The 20,719-nt window shown below is 42.1% G+C and overlaps 1 protein-coding gene across 4 annotated transcripts in view; it reads right to left on the minus strand.

Moving 5' to 3' along the window:
* Positions 1-8,038: 8,038 nt before the first annotated feature.
* ephb2b (eph receptor B2b) overlaps positions 8,039-20,719 on the minus strand; it is a 126,330-nt gene continuing 113,649 nt past the window's right edge. For all 4 annotated transcript variants that reach the window (XM_069711228.1, XM_069711226.1, XM_069711227.1 and 1 more), the window contains exons 12-16: positions 17,257-17,472; positions 16,776-16,925; positions 14,823-15,016; positions 13,846-14,001; positions 8,039-12,759 (exon numbers count right to left, since the gene is read on the minus strand). In XM_069711228.1, the coding sequence (XP_069567329.1) occupies positions 12,651-12,759; positions 13,846-14,001; positions 14,823-15,016; positions 16,776-16,925; positions 17,257-17,472 (825 nt within the window). In that variant the 3' untranslated portion in view covers positions 8,039-12,650. The remainder of the gene's footprint in view (positions 12,760-13,845; positions 14,002-14,822; positions 15,017-16,775; positions 16,926-17,256; positions 17,473-20,719) is intronic.

Genomic DNA, 20,719 nt, shown 5'->3' on the forward strand with positions numbered 1-20,719 from the left:
ACGTCAAACAGAACGTTTTAAGAAGAAGAGCAAGTATTTCCATTTCCAAATTGAGCTTTTTTCTTTTTCTCATTTTCCAGGAAAGCAGACGAGAGAACGAGTAAAGAAAAGAAAAAAAAAAAAAGCCACAAGAAGAACTAAAGCATCATTTTTTTAATTTATTTTTTAATAAGGGACAGTTCCTTATAGCGACACTTCTAGTGATTGACAGCTTGTTCTCGTTTCCAAGGGGAAAAGTTCAACTCTTGAGTTCTTGCATGTGAGGAAGCAACATGGGCGACCAGACACAGATGCAGAGTAGGGGGTTTACCATATAAATAAACAGCCAGTTTTTAAATGCACATTGACTGGACCTGCCCGTCAGCAAACAATGCGTTTAATTCAACAATAGTTTTTAATATTAAATGTAATATTTATGGATTAGTCGGTTTCCTTTGTTCATAAAATAACACTGTTTTTCCAGGAGAGTTGTGTTTTACTACAGCTGCCTGTTGGGTTTTTTTTTTCTATGAACTCAATGTCAGATCATTGAATTTTACAAAGTGCCCTTTTGGGAGCTGAAACCTTTGTCATCTCCCCCCCCCCTCCCCCTCTATCCCTCCCCCCAACCCCAGAGACTTGTGCCCCCTGACTCCAGCCCTCTCAGCTGATCCCTCTCAGCTGATCCCCCCCCCCCCACCCCTGTGCAAAGGATCTACCTTTGTAGATGAAGGGTGCATGGTGCTTTCTAACATTATGTTTACATGTTATATTAGATATATATATATATATATATATATGAATATTACTGTTATAGTCATAGGAAGAAAGAAAAAAACAACAACCTCACTGACCCTCAAACATCTTCACGGCGAACGACGTCTCCGGTGGTCGACGTGAGGTTTTCTGGTTCAAGAGTCCAACTTTTGTTCAAAACTTCTCTGCTGACTCTCAAATGTCCTGTAAAAAACAACAACAACAACAACAACAACAACCGGCCACGTGCTAATGCTAATGCTAACGCTACACGTTATTAAATTGCGTTGTGGTTAAACCGGAAGTGGAATTAAGGTCAACCATTCGCCGCGGCTGCGCCCAATAGCCGAATCAGGTGACCTATGTTGGCTTTAGTTTTTATTTATTTGGTTGTTTTTTTTGTTTTTATTAATGTATTGGTATTCATTTCTTAAATTATAAATTAGAGTATCCACATATTAAAATTTTAAATAATAATAATAATACAAAAATCCCACGTATTATTTAAAATAATTCATTATATATATATATATATATATATATATATATATATATATATATATATATATATATATATATATATATATATATATATATATATATATATATATACATACATATGGCATATATTGGCATATATGCTATAGAGTATATATATATATATATCACTTTGGATTTGATGAGAGAAGTTGAATATATATATCTATATATATATAGATATCTATATATATATAGATATATATATGCTCTATAGCCTACTTCCACTCCTTTGCATAGACATATGTTACTTTCTAGTGCATTACGTCTATTTCGCAGCTTTAGTTTCTTCTAAGATGGAAGATCTGACACAAAAGATAATGTAACGTGCTTTTAAAACACAACACGTTGTTAAAGACTGAACCAGTGGTCTCCAACGTTTTCAGCCTCTGACATCGGACAAACATCAGTGCTGAGTCTGGGTCATTTCAGATGTCCATGAATTGTTAACAGCTCCACCAAATAGTGTTGTTTTGTTTGTTTTTCTTTCCCCCTCTAAACTCCTCTCTTGGTTTCATTTCCATAAATGTTCAAAATGATCTTGTATCTCACCAAAAATCAAAGATCCGAGAAAAAGGCCAAAACTTAAAACAGATTTGTGGATCTGAACGTTTTTTTCTATATTTATTTATTATTTTTCATAATTTTGTACTTTCTTATAACCCCGTCATCTGGTGTCGCTGTATTTAAAGCAGTTCAAATGTTCTACGCATCCAGCAGCTACAACAGTAGCATCACTATTAACAATAGGGGCGCCATACTAACATATACTTTTACTTGTAATTGAGTATTTCCGCATTGCTCTATTGTTACTTTTAGTTCAGAAAAGGATCTGAATATTTCTTTGACCTCTGCTGCCGATTTCATTTAAAATGAAATGAAACAAAGAAAAGCACCCCATGCAGGGGCTGAACCCATGAACCTTTACTGGGGCAAGTTTAAAGGTGGTTTCAGGAACAGTAGGACACAAGCTGGCCTCTAATATTTGGATTTGAGATTTAATTGTCTTGCCTTTACATGACAGTTTGTGTCCCGTCCAGTCTGACCCATCCTGCAGCTGTCAGTCACGTATTCACAGTCACTATTTTATAAAGCATTTTCTTACTGAACTAGTTACATTTCTTCAGAACCTGACGGTCCAAATGAAATAGCAACATATATCACACTTTTTGTCAGAAACAACTGATTAAATCAAACTTCAGCCAGACCCTTTTTTATTGATTACATTTCTTTGTTCTCGAAAGCACTACTCTATCCGCAGTCGAGGTCCCGGGAGTCAGCAGCTCTTCTTTCCAGCAGCTGTTTTCACTCGCACATGTTCAGCCACAGAGGGATGTGCAATCACTGAAATCAGCTGCTGTGGTGATTGGATGGAAATAAAAACCTGCCGACTCGCCAAATGGTGATCAACAATTCCACTTTGTTCGATGTTCCTAATTCTTGCATCTTTTCTTTTTCATACTTTTGTGATGCACTTAATTGCATTTCCTTGTTTTATTACCTTTATTTATTACCTTTAACTTTGATATTAGACCAACATGTTGCTGCGTATCGCCTGCGGTTGACCCTGCTGAAGGCCACGAGCCGAACGCATTCGTCTAATATTGAAGTTGTACATACTGCGAGTGTTGCTGGAGTTTCGACTGCTTGTGCTGCTTGATGTTCGCAATATATACGACTCGGTACAGCATTTTATGTTGAGTATGAACATTTGGTTTGATCCCGAGTTAAAACAGAACCTGAAAACCTGCGACTCGAGCAGCGATGATGTGATTCTGCATCTCTGCCACTAGATGGGGCGCAAGATCTGTTGTTGTGAAAGCCGCCAAGATTCCAAGAACTGGATTTAACAGCACAAATGTTGCTCGGGAGACATGAACTTATCAAACAAATTGATTGTGACACACGAATTGTCTTTTAAATTATTGTTTTCTTGAAATAGTATCAAACAGTGCACAAAATAATACCAGTAAAAATGTCAATGTGGTACACGGGAGTGTGTCGTTTACGGTGTCATGTAGGTCAGACAGGTATCCCGAGCCACGTCCGCCCACCGAGTCGTGCCGCCATGCTTTGCGCCCTCCTGGTGCTGGAGGCGAAGATGGGAGCTCCGCGAGCGTTTCTGCCAGACGGGAAAGAGATCGCTTTGGAGTTGCACCCGACACGATGTGGCATCTGTGAGTTGTGTAACTCATGTGGAAAGGAACTAAGGAGGAAAGAGGTTCAGGGTCTCCGAAAGCAGTCACCGAGAGTTCACGTGTCGCCCCGTGTTGCAGCGAAAATGTCTGCTGTCGGTGCCCCGCGACCAAACAAATGTCATCGTGTCGTCGTATGTTTTACTTGTGCACCTGACTACGACAAGGGATTAACATTTCCTGAATGAATATTCATATTAATCAGTAATTAAAATCAGTTTCTTTACAATTATCTCCGTAGGCAGGTGAACACCTGCTGTGCCACGTGAAGGAACCGTTTTTTTAATGGGAACAGAAATTGTCAACTTCGTATCATTAATACTGATAACAAAGCCGTTGTCTGTCCTTGAGTTATGGCTTCTGTTTAAACGTTGCAGTGTGCAACTTGGATCAAACATGGCTTTTATTTACAACCGAGGTCCCTGCAAGGTCCACATTAATCTCTCAGTCTTATTTACTGTACATGCTGGGCTGCATTAAGCAGAACCAGAGTCCAGTTAGAGCTGGATGTAATTCTCCGTATATTCCAAGGCCAGATGTCCACATTTCTTGGATGCTTTAATTCATCAATCCGGGGTAAAAGGGTCTTTTAGCAGTCTGTGCTGCATTAGCCACTGTCTCGTAACTCTTTTAAAATCCGGCTCCTGGGGTCGAACTTTTGAGCTTCTTGCCAATTAAGGGCAGTTGTATGGTAAGCAGATCCATTCGTCCTGTGCCCGGAGGAATCACTATGTCTTATTTCATTCTAACTCCACTTTCCATCATGTTTCGAGATCGGGACATGATGGAAATGGCTCGTGACAGTTCTGACCCATTTGGAGGTCTTTCCACACAACATGAGCCGGTGAACTCTTCCTCACTCTTTCACTCTGGTCTTTATGTCCTTGGTGGCCACATACAGTTTTTCATCTCACAGCCACCATTATGGAAAATTCACAGTGACTCCAAAACTTTCTGGTGAATGGGGGACATTTGTTGCAATTCAGACAGGCCTCCAGCAACCATAAAAAAAAGTTGGGCAAACCTGGCACTGCATGTGCTATTTACAACTTAGCATTTTAATGGCATATATGCTAACTTCTTCCCAATGTTTTATAAGTCATTAGGTATTTGTAAGGACTTTTTGTGTTGCCAGACAGTAAAAATAATTGAAATCCGTTTTAATATCAACTTATTAAGTTTTCTGACTGCAGGCTAGATGTTTTTTTTTTTTTTAGAAAGTGAAAAACCCAGTCAGTATTGTAAAAGCACTTATTTCTGGTTTGTTTGTCCCAGATTTTGATCCAGAGGTTCTGCAGCCACTTTTCTGAACTGATTTTAAAAGGGGAATTGCAGTTATTGTCATTTCACTTCGAAGAGAAAATGGATGATGTTGGATAAGTGTTTGTGAGCCAGTTATTCCAGCTCGCTGAGCTGGTGATCTATTTTGTTTCATTTACAGAAGGGCTATGTAGGTTGTTGGGTTTTTTTTTTTATAAGTGGATGGTTGGAAATTCAAGGCTTGGGCTTAAAAATTCTTCCACCAATCTCATTGGATGCATTTAAATATACTATTAGAAAAGAAAAGAAAAGAAAAGAAAAGAAAAGAAAAGAAAAGAAAAGAAAAGAAAAGAAAAGAAAAGAAAAAAGAACCCAAAAACCCAAAAAGTAAATACAAAAGCAAAAGCAAAGCAAAAAAAGAAATGAAAACAAAAGAATTCAGGTGATATAGGTCACTGTCTATAAACAGTAGCACCTTTTTAATCACACAACATTCATGCACGAGCCACTTTTTTGCCAAATAGATGTATCACCAGAAGCTGCCCTTCCGGTTTAAAGAATGAAACTGTTTTGTTCTTAAGTGAAAGAAATAATCAAACCTATCTTTTTCCCTTCCAGTATTTCTCATGTATCTCAGTATTTTTAATTCATGGTTGATTCTAACTGATGACTTGCCATAAACCTCCAGGGCGGCCCAACCCCTGAATTATCTTTACTTGGCAAAAAAGCAGTTTGTTTCCATGACTGTTTTTGAAAAGCTTTGGGCACAAAGGAGGACAGCTGAGGACACGTGCAGGGCCGTAACTGCGAATTTACAGGCCGAGTGTAAAGTAGAAGACTGGAGGCAGCTCTACAAATCCTGCTCATCCCCGCTGACCAATCAGTCTGCTATTAAAAACATCTTTGTCTGTCTGCCCACAACTCAAACACACAGTTTAAGTTCTTTAATAAAAACTCTGAGTTTTGGGTTCGTGCCCGGTAGCTGCAGAAACAGCTACCATCAGTCACATAACACTCTCTAATCTCCCTCACACCCTCTTTTCCTCCCGCAGTTGTACATTATGATCCTCAGAGCTCAGATGAAAAGCCTCTCCCGGTTCGTTCCCATGCTCGGCCTGAGTCATCAAGGTGTAAGAAGGTTGGGGGGGAGGAAGGGGGGACTTACGGGTGGTCGAGGGGTAGCAGTGAAAGGGCTTTGGCGTATAGCAGCGTGTCCCCCCCTCCTCCACTGAACTCCTGAAACTCCCCCCCTCCTGCTCAGGGGGGTAAATCTTTTAACACACGCCGGGTCGGGCCGGGGTCCCAGCCTTTCACGCTTCGGCCGCTAATGAGGTTTCAAAATCTCAGGGCAAGGTGAAGGGAGTCTGACCTACACTCAAGAAACTGAGCCACTCTTGGTCAAATCACTTCTGACATAAAACCACAGAACAATGTGCAGCAGTCTGGCTCCGGGATCCACTGAGAGAAGTGATGCTAACTCCTAAATGTTTCATTTGACCTCAAAAACAATCTCCAGATTCACAGATACTTTTTTTTTTTGGTAAGTCCATTTTGATGTGTATGCAATGCGGCTTTTGTGGACATAAAAATGTGCTTGTAGCATTGGTGTACGACAGTTTTTAAGTTCCGAACAGTTGTTCATTCAGGACTTTTTTTTTTTTTTTTTCGTTTTTGCAAGTCTGAATGCGAGCTGACAGAAATGTTCTTCATGCAAGAGTTGTAGCACTGGAGGTTTAATCATCTTTCTTTCTCCTTCCTTTTTTTTTAAAATTTAAATTTAAAAAAAATTCTTCATCCAAACCTCCATAAAAATTCATGGCCATGATAAATATTTTAGATTATGGGATTCTCTGCTGGCACATCTGACCTGCAATGGCAGAGAGCAATAAGAGGAGGTGAAGAAAAGGCTTTCAAACTGGCTGGTAAACTGATAAGAGAGGCTGTAATGAATCTATTTGCAAGAAATCATTGCCAAAGATCTTTAAACACGCAGATGCTGCACTCTGCTTTGGATAAGTGTGAAGGGCTGTAGGGTGAAAATGTCAAAAACTAAAACTCAATTTCAGATTTTTTTTTTTTAGGAAACTGAACTTTATGATCCTTTGCAACTTATTGAAATTAAATGTATATCTGCTTTGCTATGTGTCCATCTACTACAAAATCATTTTGCAATTGAATAAATTCAAAAATGTAAAATAAAAATAGCTCAGCTATTCCAAACACCACTGAACAGAGACAGAAAATGTGATGACACCTATGAAAAGTAAGCTAGCTAGAAAAGTTAGTTTTAGCAAGAAAACCTAAGAAGTTAGGATTTTACGACTGGATTTATTTATCTGGAACGACTAATAGAAGCAAGACGCTTCAGATTGATGGAACTCTTTTTTTTCCGCAGCTGTGTAGTTAGATGTTTCTCTGGCAAAGAGTTTAATAAAGTTCCATGTTGATTTCTAGTTCACAGATTATCAAGAGAGTGTAGTTGGACCTGGTTTTGAGTTCCCTTTTGTTGTAACTGCAAATTTCAAATGCTATTCATAAAAAAATACATATACCTTTTTTTATCGCATAATATTTAACAAAGTATAATGGAATTCTGGACAAATTCAGGGTTTTGACTTTTACTAAAAATGTGCCACTAATATTTAAATAAACCCCAAATTGATTTAACATGAAATTGTAAAATGTTTTATTGTAAATTAATATTTTTTTTTTTTTATTTTTTATTTTTTAAACTGTACTTACTTAGTTGCCTTCGGTTCTGCAGAATACAATCAGGTTTACTGCCAACGATGTTTTTACACGAAAGGACATTTTTTTCATGTAAATATATATTTTGCATAATATAGAAATTTTGAATAATTTCTAATAATTTGATATCCCCCAAATGGCAATGGGCTTCGCTCATGTTTCAGTTGTGAAATGTACACAAATAAATAAATATAAAGACATTAAATGAATAAATAATGAATAACCTCCATGACTGTTTCATTTTTTATAACAGATCTTATTTTTTTTTTTTTTTATTGAGGAGAGTCAAGTTGGGTTTTCCATTTTTAGAAAATAAACCAATGACAATATTACAAATAATGAAATTGTTACATCATTCACAGGGTTACAGTCAAATATACATTTATACAGAAATACAGGATCTCCCACATCAGTCACAGTGGTCTGAACCGGCACTGGTCTGTAATGTGGGCATTTAACAGACCAGGGGAGCGCACACATCCCCCCGCCTGCACGAACCAACAGCCAGAGTGGTAGTGGTGGAAAGGGAGCTAAAGGAGGTGGGGGTGGGGGGAGGGGGAGGGGGGGGGGCAACAGAGGGGAAACACAGGGGTCACAGAGAGGAACACAAGTGGCAGGATTGCCGTAGTGGTACGGAAGTTTGTCCAACAGAGGGAAAGACAACGGGCCTGTTTGGAGCAGCAGCCGGCGTTTGTCCGTCAGCAGCTTGAAGTGTCCTGAACCCTGGAGCTCTGCCTGCCGCAGCGTTCACCCACTCTCTGGTCCAACGAGCGACGTTCGACCACCGCGGCAGTAGAGGGCGCTCCGGTGCTTCGCGCTGCAGCCGTTGGGGAACGGGAGCCATTTTCTAATCTGCCGCACAACAGGAGGCAGACTTCAGCTCTGACCGTTGCTGGAGTTTAGGTGGCGCTTTAAATGCGGCCCAGCGGGTTGGAGCCTGGCACAGCTCGTGGTTATGCACACTGTCATGTAACTGTAACACTGAGACTTAACGGTTTCTCCTCCGTCCTTCACAAAAAATTGGCACGCGGTGAGGGCAGGGCCGAGCGGTCGGACTTTGCTTCACGGATGTAAAAGGAGAAAGTACAATATGTTTTGCTGAAAGCTGCAGTCGGCAAACGGGTGAAACCATCCCTGGAATCACACTCGCGCTGCATCGACTTTAATTTCCAGAGGAAAACTGTAAAAACGTGTTTTTTTTTTCTTTTTCTTTTTCTTTTAACAGGGGAAGCAGAAGTCTGCAAGTGTAGCTGGCATATTTCTGTTGTTGTAAAATCTCACACTAAAACTGCACCTGGCAAGTTAAATAATAGACACTGTTTGTGAATAGTGAACAGTAGAAAGCAACTGCTTTGAAGGGGAAATAAGCGAGTGAGTTAAACAAAGCGCACAAAGACCTTTCTGTATATACAACTCGTCGACTCTCCCAGTGATCCGATATTCTGATTTATCCAACTGCGCTTCTGACAAATCATTTACAGCAGGCTAATGGGCAGTAATTTCACCGAAATGAAATATTCAGCCTGATTTCCGATGCCATAAAAGAATTATCACGTTAACTGGAAATTCTTTTAGAAATACGCCCATGAATTAGTAACCCGATAGATTTTTTTTTTTTTTTTTTTTAATAATCCATAAATTGGATTTAAAGAGCCACTGACAGTTTCTCAGCTTGAACTGCAACATTACGTCTATTTTGTGCCGCCATAATCAAAAGATACATAACAGTAAATACTTCATGCAGTGCTTCCGATCCCTCCACCTTCAAACAAGTGTTTTGTTGAAAAGAAATCCTTTAAATGAAATTGAAAACAAGAAACCAACCGTTCATCAAGACCTCAACAAAATGTTTTCTCTTAGCTGCGAGGAAATACAGACAGTATGCAACATTAAATCAATTTCAGCACTACTCAGCACTAGCGATAAGTATGTCTGCCCACCCTGTTAAAGGTAGTTCCTTGAGGCAAACGTCAAGGATAATTGCTTGATTAATAAGTCAAAGTCTTGGCAGCGTCCGTGGACAAGCATCTGAATGAGCTTTAATGGGGCTGGAGCGAAACCCCAACCAGACTCGTGTGTGTTTGACTTTAACTTCTTGAACAGTAAGTGTTTTTCCTGACGAGGGAATATTCTCTGCAGCACGAGAAGACATACAACCTGGCTAAATAAAACTGATGAGCTGTTAAGTGTTGAGAAATGGAAAGGGAAGATAATCTAAAGCTTAGTCAAAAAAAGGAAAAAAGAAAAAAGCAAACTGCATGTCGGCATCGGTGGCATTTAGGTCACAGCATCACTTCTCACTCGCTTCTCAGCTATGACTTAACAGCTCATGATTCTCCTCCTCCAGTTTCATATGTTGTGAAAAGCTTCCAGGGAAATATTTGTGGCGCTGTGTTGCGCTGCGGATGAAAATAACCGAGCAGAGCGGGAAAAAGAAGAAGTCAAAATCTCTCCGGTCTTGGCCTCTAATTCTGTAGACAGCCAGAGATAATGAAAGGTGGGATGACAAGCGATGCAGTGACTGTGGTTTCTCACTTTCTGTAACCGGGGCTTTGGTGCTAAAGCTGTCTGTAGTGACAGCGTGGAAAAAAAAAAAAACGAATCCAGGTCAACATCTGAGGATTTGGTACAAGCGCACACGGAAGAAGCGTCGTCCGGTCCGGAGGAATCTTTCCCGAGCGCTCGGCGGCACAAAGCGTCCGGACGAGACGTGACACCACCGCCTCGCTGATGACTGTCAGTTCGCCTGCTGCTGCTGTTGATGCTTTTAAACGCGCCGAGACGAAACGGAACAACTGCTGGAACAACCGCGCGGAGATCAGTGGAAGCGGCGGACAGGTGGCCGACAGGCATGCGTGTGATCAAGAGGACAGGGCGGGAAGCAGCGCCCGGACGGAGCGGCTGTGATCGGGGTGCGGCCGCCCCGCTGCGACCAGACACATCTGACCGATGGCTCACAGCTGGACGTCCGTGTCTGGCTGTCAGGTCTCGGAGCGCAGCCCAGTGGGAGCTCCGCACTCCTGATGTCATTTACTGGCTGTGTACATAAACCCCCTGCCTGACTCCACATCTCTGGGGGTGGGGGGGGGGGGGGGATCACTACACTGCTACAAACGCCATGTTTCCCACCATAACCCGTACAACGGGTTAACTGACGACAACAAACAATGATTGACAGCTCGGTAGTGTTCACAGGAAACTATAGAGTGTCTTTCAGATGAAACCGAGGCCTGTCACAGGGAAATGCTGTTTATCTACATGGTTCTGAGCGCCAACATCATGTTTTCAAAAATAAATTCAAAGCTTTGATGGAAGATCTAGAAGGTTTGCTGGAGTCAGACAGTGCAGAAAAAAAATTAAAAAAATCTAAAAGTAATAATTACTATTCAATAATACCCATACAGAGATTGCAGTAATATAACACGTTGCATTTTTGTTTTTCATTCAGTGAATGCCTGATTGTAAAGTCTATTCATGACTGTGTGCGTGTGTGTGTGTGTGTGTGAAACAACCACGTGTGCTGTGAAAACTTTAACACTTTAAACATAAAAAAAAAAGAAAAAAAAAAGTCTTTTCAAAACTGGAAGAAGAACACTGACTATAATGCAGCCACGTTATACTCTGTAAATTGTGTCAAATCAAAGCTCTTAACAAACAGATTCTAGTAATTGCAGCAAATCAAAGCAGCGTGAAATGAAGCACTCACTCAGCATGCTATCAAACGCGAGTCCCGACGCTTCAGGAGCGACTGCAACGTGTGCGCAGACGGCACCGGAGACGAGCAACACGAGGGAGGGCGCGGGACGACACACGGCAATGTATGCGGACTCGGATGCAAACAGTAGAACCTGTTTCTTTTTGCGTGAGTCTGTGTAGGAAGCCAGTTTGCTGTTGTTGTTTTTTTTGTTTTTTTGTTTTTTTTTCCACAAATGAAGGAGAGAAACTGAAGATGACACCAACTCAAAAATCCTCCCGGCGGTCAGTTCTTCTGCTCCTGAACTGATCCATTATAATAACCGTCTCTGAGTCGTCGTGTTATGGCAGGTCAAGTGCATCTGATATGTACAGTACAGGATCATGACCGGGGTGCAAAAGAGAAGAAGTTCTATTTGGCAGGCTGTGAATAATTCACCGTGAAAGAATGACAGAAAAGAAACAAACTTGTCGTTTCGTCTTCAGTGAGAGGAAGCATGGTGAGAGGGAATCTTCATCACAAAATGTCACACAATATAGAAAATTACTGGAAACGAGAAAAAAAATCTTTTTCTTGACTGTTGATTTCACCGTGTGACTTGTCAGTCTGATTGAATGCGGTTTTTTTGTTGTTGTTTTTTTTTTTACATCAGTCTTTGCCAAAAGTTTTCCACTTCATGGTTGTTTTGTTTTACCTGTGGAAACAGTTGGGCGTGCACGTCGGGTCCCCCCAGTCTCCTCCACAGTTCGCCTTTCACAAGGCCACGGAGAGCTCTGCGTTTCCACGAGATGTCCAGAATCAAAAACAAAGACAAGATCCACACCGTGTCGAGGATAGTCTCCTCAACTCTTCCTTGTTTTCTTTTCTTTTTTTTTTTTTTTCTTTTTTTTTTGCCCTTTTAAAGGGTAGCTTTCCTACTCAGTTCGTCTAGTGTACAACCTTATATCATCTATAAATTTAGATAAACTCCTTTCCTTTTTCAGTTTTTCTTCTTTTTTCTTTAAAAAATTCTTTACAAAATTATCAGAACAAACAAACAAAAAAAAAAAAAAAAAAATGTTCAACATCAAATGAAAATTGGTGGAAGATTGAAAAATGTGTTGCTGGTCACTTCTAACCTCCCGCATGTCTGGCTCTATGAGGTGGGTCGGCTGTGGGCCGTCTGATGCTTCCACACCTGGACTTTAGTTTTCGCAACTCTCCACAGCTGATTCCCCCGAGGATGGAGGGGGAGTCAGGGTGAGAGGAGGAGGAGGAGGAGGGAGGGAAGTGGAGAGAGGAAACGGGGGGGGTTCAGGGGGGGGAGGGGATGAATGGCCGCCTGGTGGGAAGACCAGACACACTGTCACGCGAGAAAAAAAAAACAACCCCAAAAAAAACCCATCCACTCCATCCTCCACGCCCAGAGCCCTGCATCCCAACCACTTTTTTTTTTTTTTTTTTTTTTTTTTTTTTTACCCCCTCTGCTCCACTCGGGAGGGTCAAACCTCCACCGACTGGATCTGGTTCATCTGTGCCCGCATCATCTGGACGCTGTTCAGGATCTTCTTTTGATGGCCTGCTAACGTCACACCAACCCCCAGGATGTCACTGTGGGTGTAGACAGAAGCAGATGTCAGGCTATAAACTGTCTTTCTGGATCCATCTGTCTGTCTGTCCGTCCCTCTGTCTGTCTGTCCGTCTTTATGCCCACCTATTTGTCTGAAAAGACAACCTCGCGTTAAGCTAAAAAGTCTCAATTGGGAACTGGTAAAAACACATCACGGCACAATAAGACGCAATAAGACATGAAGGCCTGACAAGAGAAAAGACATGTAACAGTACTGGAAGACAGACAGCAAACATCGTCATCCTGACTGGAAACTGTTGTGTGTTCAAACATCTCAGAAGCCGGAAGCTTAAATAATCACAGAACAATGTTTGAACGTCGGTTTTTCTGCGACTCAGACGTCCCGGCTGATGTGGTTATCCGCATTAATCCCTCGCCACCACAACGAACGACAAATTCACAACATCTCTTTCCCTCGAGTCTATCTCAGACACAACAATCGTCGCCGGGGTGACGGTTTGATGCCAAATATGAACAGTTGTGCGTCGTACCGAGGCGGTGACATCATCCCAAAACACCACGTTCTCACTGTTTCTATAAAACGATGAGACACTTCTCTCCTTTTGCTGGACCTCAACAGTGATCACACTTTTGGATTATTATCTGCTTTGTTTCAAAGAATTGAAGCTCAACATCTCTGCGGGTTAATCTCGTGAGACCGTTATCCGCTGACAGGAAACGAGTTTTACAAGTGACCTTCTTCACATGACTATATTTGATGTCTTTGGGATGATTTTTCTTCCCAGTGTCTCAGCTAACCAGCCCCATAGTCGGATGTTTCCTCTTAATCTTTAAACGGAGGTCAAAGAGAGGCCTGCCAAACACATGGCAGAGAATAAAGGCCACTGTTATGGCTCCCAGCTATTGTGCCCGCTGCTCAGCCTCGCAACTGCAATATTACGATCTGCTAATTACATGCAGAGCCGGTAATTATTATAACGGGCCAGAGGCAGAGTCTGGTGCTCTTCCAGGTTTCGGGAATATATGAGGTACATCAAAACCCGCTCCTTGTGACCTTTTCCCTGATGGTTATCAGACCCAGAATACCAGGAATCATCGGCACTTACTCCATGGTCATCTGAGACACCACGTCAAATGTAGAAAAGTCAGAGCTGGCGAAGTTGTCTTTGTACTGGCCCATCTTGATGGCGTCCAGCCACTCGTCCACAGTGCTGAAGCTGGAGAAGTCTGGGATGCTGCGGTCCAGGAGAGGGAGATGAACACTGATGGGAGGACACGAGGAGGAGCCGTTTAGAGTAATGATAATACACAGTGGCAGGTCTGAACGTCAGAGTCGGCCAAGACCACCTGTGTATGATTCAAACATGAATTATTACATTACATTTTCAAAACAGTTCTTCGAGAGTCCCGCCGGCTTTATCCGTGAACCAGTATTTTCCAAGCTGATTCCTTATAAAGGGTATTTTCCAAATGAAGTGATAGGCTTCAGGGAGCCAATATATTCACTCAGTGTCTGTGGAAAATCTGGCCCTTGGTCCTGCACTCCACCACAAATGAAAGTACAGACGGGGATAATGGAAATCAGTAAACCCTGGCTCTAAAAGGAGACTAACACCCAGAGCAAAAAAAAAAAAAAAACAACCAAAAAAAACCACGCTAGAAATTGTTTGTTTTTTAAAAAATTGCACAACTGCTTCAATCCAGGATTTGCCTGAAGCGTTCGTGGGAAGGATCGGATCTATCAAACCAAAAGGCTTTAATTTACATAACCGCTCGGCGCCAGGAAAAACAAGAGACACTGTGTTCGGCAAAAGGCGAACTGTGCCACGGATGACACTGCAGCAGGAGCTTGAATTTCCTGTTGCAAAGAGGAAAAAAAGAAGCGACTCTTATGCATTATATTGTTCTAGACGTTGCGCATCAGTGTGGCGTGATGCTACAATCAAAGGCTGTCTTGTGGGGCGCCTATAGAGATGAGGTATGCAGATACCACACAGAGAAAAACATACATGTTGATATTTTACTGCTGACAAAGCGAACACCACATAAAACAAATTTGATCAGCAGCCTTCTCGTCACCCACCCTGAAGACAACGGGGTCATGGCCTTCAGCGTGTTGGGATTGCGGATCATCTTGTCGAGGTTGTTAACGATCTGGCTGAACTTGGGCCGGTTGTTGCGGTCCTTCTGCCAGCAGTCCAACATGAGCTGGTGCAGCGCGCTGGGACAGTCCATGGGTGGGGGCAGCCGGTAGTCCTGCTCGATGGCGTTGATGACCTGCAGGGGGAGACAGAGATCTCTGAGGGTCGCTAGGAGGCTCTACACAAAGAGGAGACGGGTTGATGGAGAGGAGAGAGTGTACGGTCCAGTTTTGGAAGAAGCACTGGTGTCCTTTTATTGAAGTAAAAATACCAATACAATAATGTAAAATACTGCAATACCTGCATTCTAAATTACTTAAGTATGGAGGTATTTGTAACAAAATGTAGATTGTTATTAGCAGCAGCTTTTTATTGTTAGCTGGTCAGGTGGAGTCAGTTTTAAATAGTTTGTGCAATTAGTTTGCTTGATTCACGCCACTGGTTCCCAATCCAGGGGTCGGGTCCCCCAGAAAGGCACGCAAGATAAACTTGAGGTGTCGTGAGGAAGATAAAAAAAAAAAAAAAAAAAAAAATTCTGTGTACATTTACTTTGACTTTTTTCTAAGCTTTGTAATTTTATTTTGTTTATCATTGTTTTGATATTTTATGATGTAGTCATTTTTTAAAAGTTCATATTTTCACGAACTTCAGCTGACAAAATAAATACAGTGGAGTAAAAAGTACAGTGAAATATTTCCCTCCTACAAAATTGAAATACTGTACTTGAGTAAAGTTCAAGTCCCTTGTTTTTTTTACTAACAGACAGAGGTGAGCAAATGTACAAGTTGCTTTCCACCACTGATATGACCCAGGATGCCATGAGTTTATAATAAATACATTGCGTAGTAACTCAGACTTCAGTACAGTCGTGTGTAATATGAAGTGAATATTGGCACTAATGCTTCCTGTAAAGAAACCATTACAAATGCATCTGTGCCTCCCACCACATGGTGAGAACAACTGCTGCACTCATTACTACAGTAAGTGCATTACTGCCTTAGAGGCATAACTGTTCAATTATAGATATTATTTAAACACAAACACAAATACATATAAATGTATAAATATATACATTTGTGCACAAATCACTGCATTAGTTCCCCTTAAGAAGAGTTGTGAAACAGCAGTTAGGTCAGTACAACCATAAACCTTCTTCCACCAACTTCACATTTCCACTTGCACTCTGCCAGCGGTGATTTCATCGCTTGGCCTCGACACTGTATTTAATGCTCTCTCTCCATAAAGCCACCTTAAAGATATGTCTGACTCGGTCCGTCGATGTTGTTGGTCGAGGGAGCACGCAGAGGTGGCGCACAGTTAACAGAGTGGAACAACCCAGAGGACACTTGTGACGAGGACGCGCAATCCCCCTGCTCATTATAAAGGCCATTAAAAGAAGCTCCATTCAGACCCAGATTAATCTCATTCATGAGACCTCCAAACGAGGACCCCGATGGAGCAGAAACACTATCTGGAGCTGCTAATAAGATAACCGTGGAGATCCTCGGTCCCTCTTAGCACATTAGTGTTCTCACTTTCAATTTGAAACTATTTTCATTATCTCTCCCCATAATTTGCTCTCTCCTCCGCTACCCAGAGGGAGATAGGAAACGGAGGCTCCAGTCAAGAGCAAAGAATTGTCCACTGAGCACTGCTGTGCATCGCAAATGATCCGATTATGTGTCTTTGGTGAGTGCGGGGGGATTGACATATAAAACCCATGTGTGAAGGCTGCTGCTTAGCTGAGGGGAAGCAGACAGTGATAAAATGCATCTCTGGGGAATTTTAGGCTGTAATGAAACTCAGGAAGACAAAAATATGAATGTGTGAACAGGCCTCATCTAAAAATGTTTAAGGGGGAACTCAAAATCAAATTTAAAAAGTTGAATACATACATCTTGATTGGTCATGTCCCAGTAAGGCCGCTCCCCGTAGGACATGACTTCCCACATGACGATCCCGTAGCTCCACACATCACTGGCAGAGGTGAACTTCCTGTACTGGATAGCTTCGGGCGCAGTCCATCGGATAGGGATCTTGCCTCCCTGTGAACACAAAGGGCGCAACCTCAGCGAGGGAAGCGAGACCGAAACCCGACCGTCACAGTGTCCTGGCTCCGGAGAGAGACACCGTTCACGGTAACAATGCTGATGGTAATCCACACTGGGAGATGGATATAATAAAACCCCTGGGAGGAAAGTGGCGCACATGAAATACTGGAGGAGGAGGAGCAACAGGTGAGGGAGCGATGCCGGTCCTGACAGGGGGAGCAGTGTGGGAGTGCACTGTAGTGTGTACGGCAGGCCTGGGGTTTAACCTCTGAAACTCTGAATGAATGGGGGTCTGAGGGGAAGGTAAGATTTGAAAGTTTCATACCAGAGCGCTGGTGTACGTAGGGTCCGACGTGTCGTCCTCCAGGAAGCGCGAGAGGCCGAAGTCGGACACTTTGCACACGAGGTTACTGTTGACCAGGATGTTCCGGGCAGCAAGGTCACGGTGCACGTAATTCATGTCGGCGAGGTACTTCATGCCCGAGGCGATGCCACGCAGCATACCGACAAGCTGGATCACAGTGAACTGTCCATCGTTTTGCTGTAAAACAGATTTATAGCGTTACAAAACTTTATAGTTGGAAGTGGGTTATAAACAGGAGATGCTCTGTGAAATGTCCAACTAATAATGTGGGCAGACAGTCAGTTCATCACATGAATTTCAATTTCTAATCAAACCAAAGATAAAAAAAAACTGCCTGCGAAAAGTTTATTTTTTTAGGTTGTTATTTTTTTTTTTTTTTTATATGAACCTTGAAATGCTTTGCCTCAACCGTTTTATCCCAACCTTTTTTTTTTTTTTTTTAAACATCCTTGTTGTGTCCTACTCTAGTGTTAAGAGGCAAAAAGGTCTGTGGCAGAGCAGACTGTCATAAAATAAAATATCAAAAATATGTTTCACTCAAAAAATGTAAGGTTATTTTTTTCTAGTAATTATTCCTTTAGAATTCATCCATGCGCTTCATATAAATGTTGTTTTATATATATATATAACAAATTGTCATACTTCCTTTAGTCAGATAAAAAAAAAAAAAATGTTTTGACTGAAACCCACACCGTACAGGTTTAATGTAGAAAAGTAACTTTTAAGTATTAGGTTCCCTGAAGCAACTCTTCAGGACACCAGCAGTGAGTTTTGGGTTGAGCTTAACTGGTCTCGGCGGGGCTGGGCGGGACGGAGCCGGGTCTGGCTGACTGTCTACAGCTGTTCTCCTCCCCGGTCTTGGTGAGGGCTTTACCCCATGCTCGGGGAGTGTCTGGAGCAGTGGTGCAGCTGTGCCTCCAACTGCGCACACCTGCACTCTCCCCACCACCCACCACGACGCCCGGAAAACAGAGAGCTTCCAGAGAATGGCGCATGGGAGCTCGGGGTCGGGTGTGGACAGACAGAAAGGCTCGGGGAGGGAATCGGAGGGGCAGCCGAGCAAAGGCCCAGAGCACAGCCAAATTCCTCCGGCCTATTTCTCTTTCAAGCGCTTTGCTGCTCATTAGCCGAGTGGATGCTTCTCCTCACGTCAAGCTGCTGCTCCTCGTGTACCACAGCAATTAAGCAGAATGCATTATTCATTAAACCTTTCTCACAAATACACACTGCCACCTAATCGGAGAGCTGTGTTTGCATATACTTTAATTGGAAGGATTCCTCCAAAGTCTTTAGGATCAGGTTAGCTGGAATAAATTCTTCTGTAATATATATGAAAATAATGTTTTCAATCAAAGGCTTTTCTCCTCCTCACTTTCACAGCTTATAGATGGCTCTATGTAGCAACCTGGCTCTGATTGATGGATTCCTGCTCTCCCCACCCCCCCTGCAGGTTTGTCAGCAGGAGGCAGCAGTGGAGAAAATCCCTCAGCAGGCAGCGCAGTACAGACTGCAGTGACCATTTTAAACAGCCACCCACCAATCACCTCAGAGGAGACACAAACATGCTCAGAAGCTTTGACACTGTCAGCAGTTGTTGTCATAAACTGTCACCGTGAGGTGCTGCAGAGGTTCTCTGTTGTTTTCAATACAATGCCCTGCCAAATATATTTAGCAGACATCTACATATACACAAACACCCTTCACCACAAGATCAAATTGCAGAAAGAGCCGATGCTCTGCGTCTCAGAGGTCGGAGGCAGAATACAAATAGCGACTGTGAGCCCCGGCTGAGCAGCGTGCTGACAGGAGCTTGAATGCCTGTTTTCCTTGAGGATGGTTTTGATGTAGTCTCGGAGTAGGAGGCTTAAACTGACAACCAGGGAGGGTATTAAACTGATGGAAATTATTTAAAGGGGTAGAAACTGCTTTCAGGCAGCTTAATAGTTCTGCTCAGCTCTTTAATAATGGTAATTTCTGAGCTGCATATACTGTGACTACCAAACAACAACCTTGTAGTGCTACTATAGTGCACAACAAAGCCCAACTTTTCACCTCAAGAAAGGAAACAGCTTAAATTAAATTATAATGTGGCCGTCTTGCGCCAACTACTGTACACTTCCATTTTCTGTGCTAAATAAATTCCTAAAAATCTATTCTGATTTACTTAAAAATAACCCAATTTTCGATAGTAATACTTCCCCCGTTTACATAAATCAGAGGCCAGTTTCTGCTCGTTCCAAAAACGCAAAGTGAGCAATTAGAGCAGATGAAAGCAGGAAAAAAAAAAGCATTAGCCCAAAAGATTTGTTTTTATTCCACATCTCAAGACAGATAGTGAAGGGTTGTGTGACATTTCATCTCATAGCAAGCTTCATTTTTAAACATCTGACATCTCATTTTAACACTTGCAAAGTATTTGAATTATTTATGCGGGTCATAAATGGGGGAGCATGGCCGGTTGGCTGTAATATCCGTCTCTTGTAAGATTATGAAAATTAAAATGCAATGAACTTGTGAGCTGTGCATATGTCTTGTCAGGGAGTAGTGGGGAAAAAAAAAAAAAGAATGTGATATTTCTACATCTATATAGGAAGACGGATGACATGTCAGCTCCACAAAATTGAAGCCAAAACCTCTCCATCGCCCCCTGGTGGATGATTGCACTGCAGGTCATCATAAACCTGCACACTTCATGTTAGTGGATGTGAGATAGGACAAACTAAAAAGTACGCTTCAAATAAGTTTATCCCAAAAATGAGTTTGGTTCTAAGTAATTATTTGATTCTATAAAATAAGCGGTGGAAAGTTGTGATTGACAGCTGCTCTGAGACACTCTGGTTCCAGATGATGTCACCAAGACAAGATGGCAGCACCAGTATCTGGGATATTTTGACTTCACTTTAGTTGAGTGGGAGTAAGCGCCATCTTTCCTTATACACAACACACGATCCATACGTGCAACAGCATAATCTGCGAGAGGTGTAAATGGAGGAAGTGTAAATGCACATAAAAAAAAGTCATAAATCAGTATTAAGTGGTGAGCTAGATAATCTGTGATGAAAAAAATACCTCGAAGTAACTCATGATAGAAACTGTAAACGGCAGAGATGATGTGAATGCTTACTTGAACTGCGGTGAATGAGCGGATAAACCGGGTCAAATTGTTGGCCGAGTGTGTGTAAGTGCAAGAGTGTGTGTGTGTGTGTGTGTGTGTGTGTGTGTGTGTGTGTGTGTGTGTGTGTGTGTGTGTGTGTGTGTGTGTGTGTGTGTGTGTGTGTGTGTGTGTGTGTGAGTGGGGGAATCCTTTATTGTCGGGTGTCTGAACAACCGAGGTTCAGTGCCATTAGGTCGGACAAAGTTTTAATATTAAAAATACAATTTGAGAGAGAGCAACTTACAAATCGCCAAAACAGTGCAATTTAAA

Source organism: Brachyistius frenatus, unplaced genomic scaffold, assembly GCF_029030835.1.
Source record: "Brachyistius frenatus isolate BFR_SWC_R1_liver_20210118 unplaced genomic scaffold, ASM2903083v1 Contig_98, whole genome shotgun sequence".
NCBI classification, from domain to species: domain Eukaryota; kingdom Metazoa; phylum Chordata; class Actinopteri; family Embiotocidae; genus Brachyistius; species Brachyistius frenatus.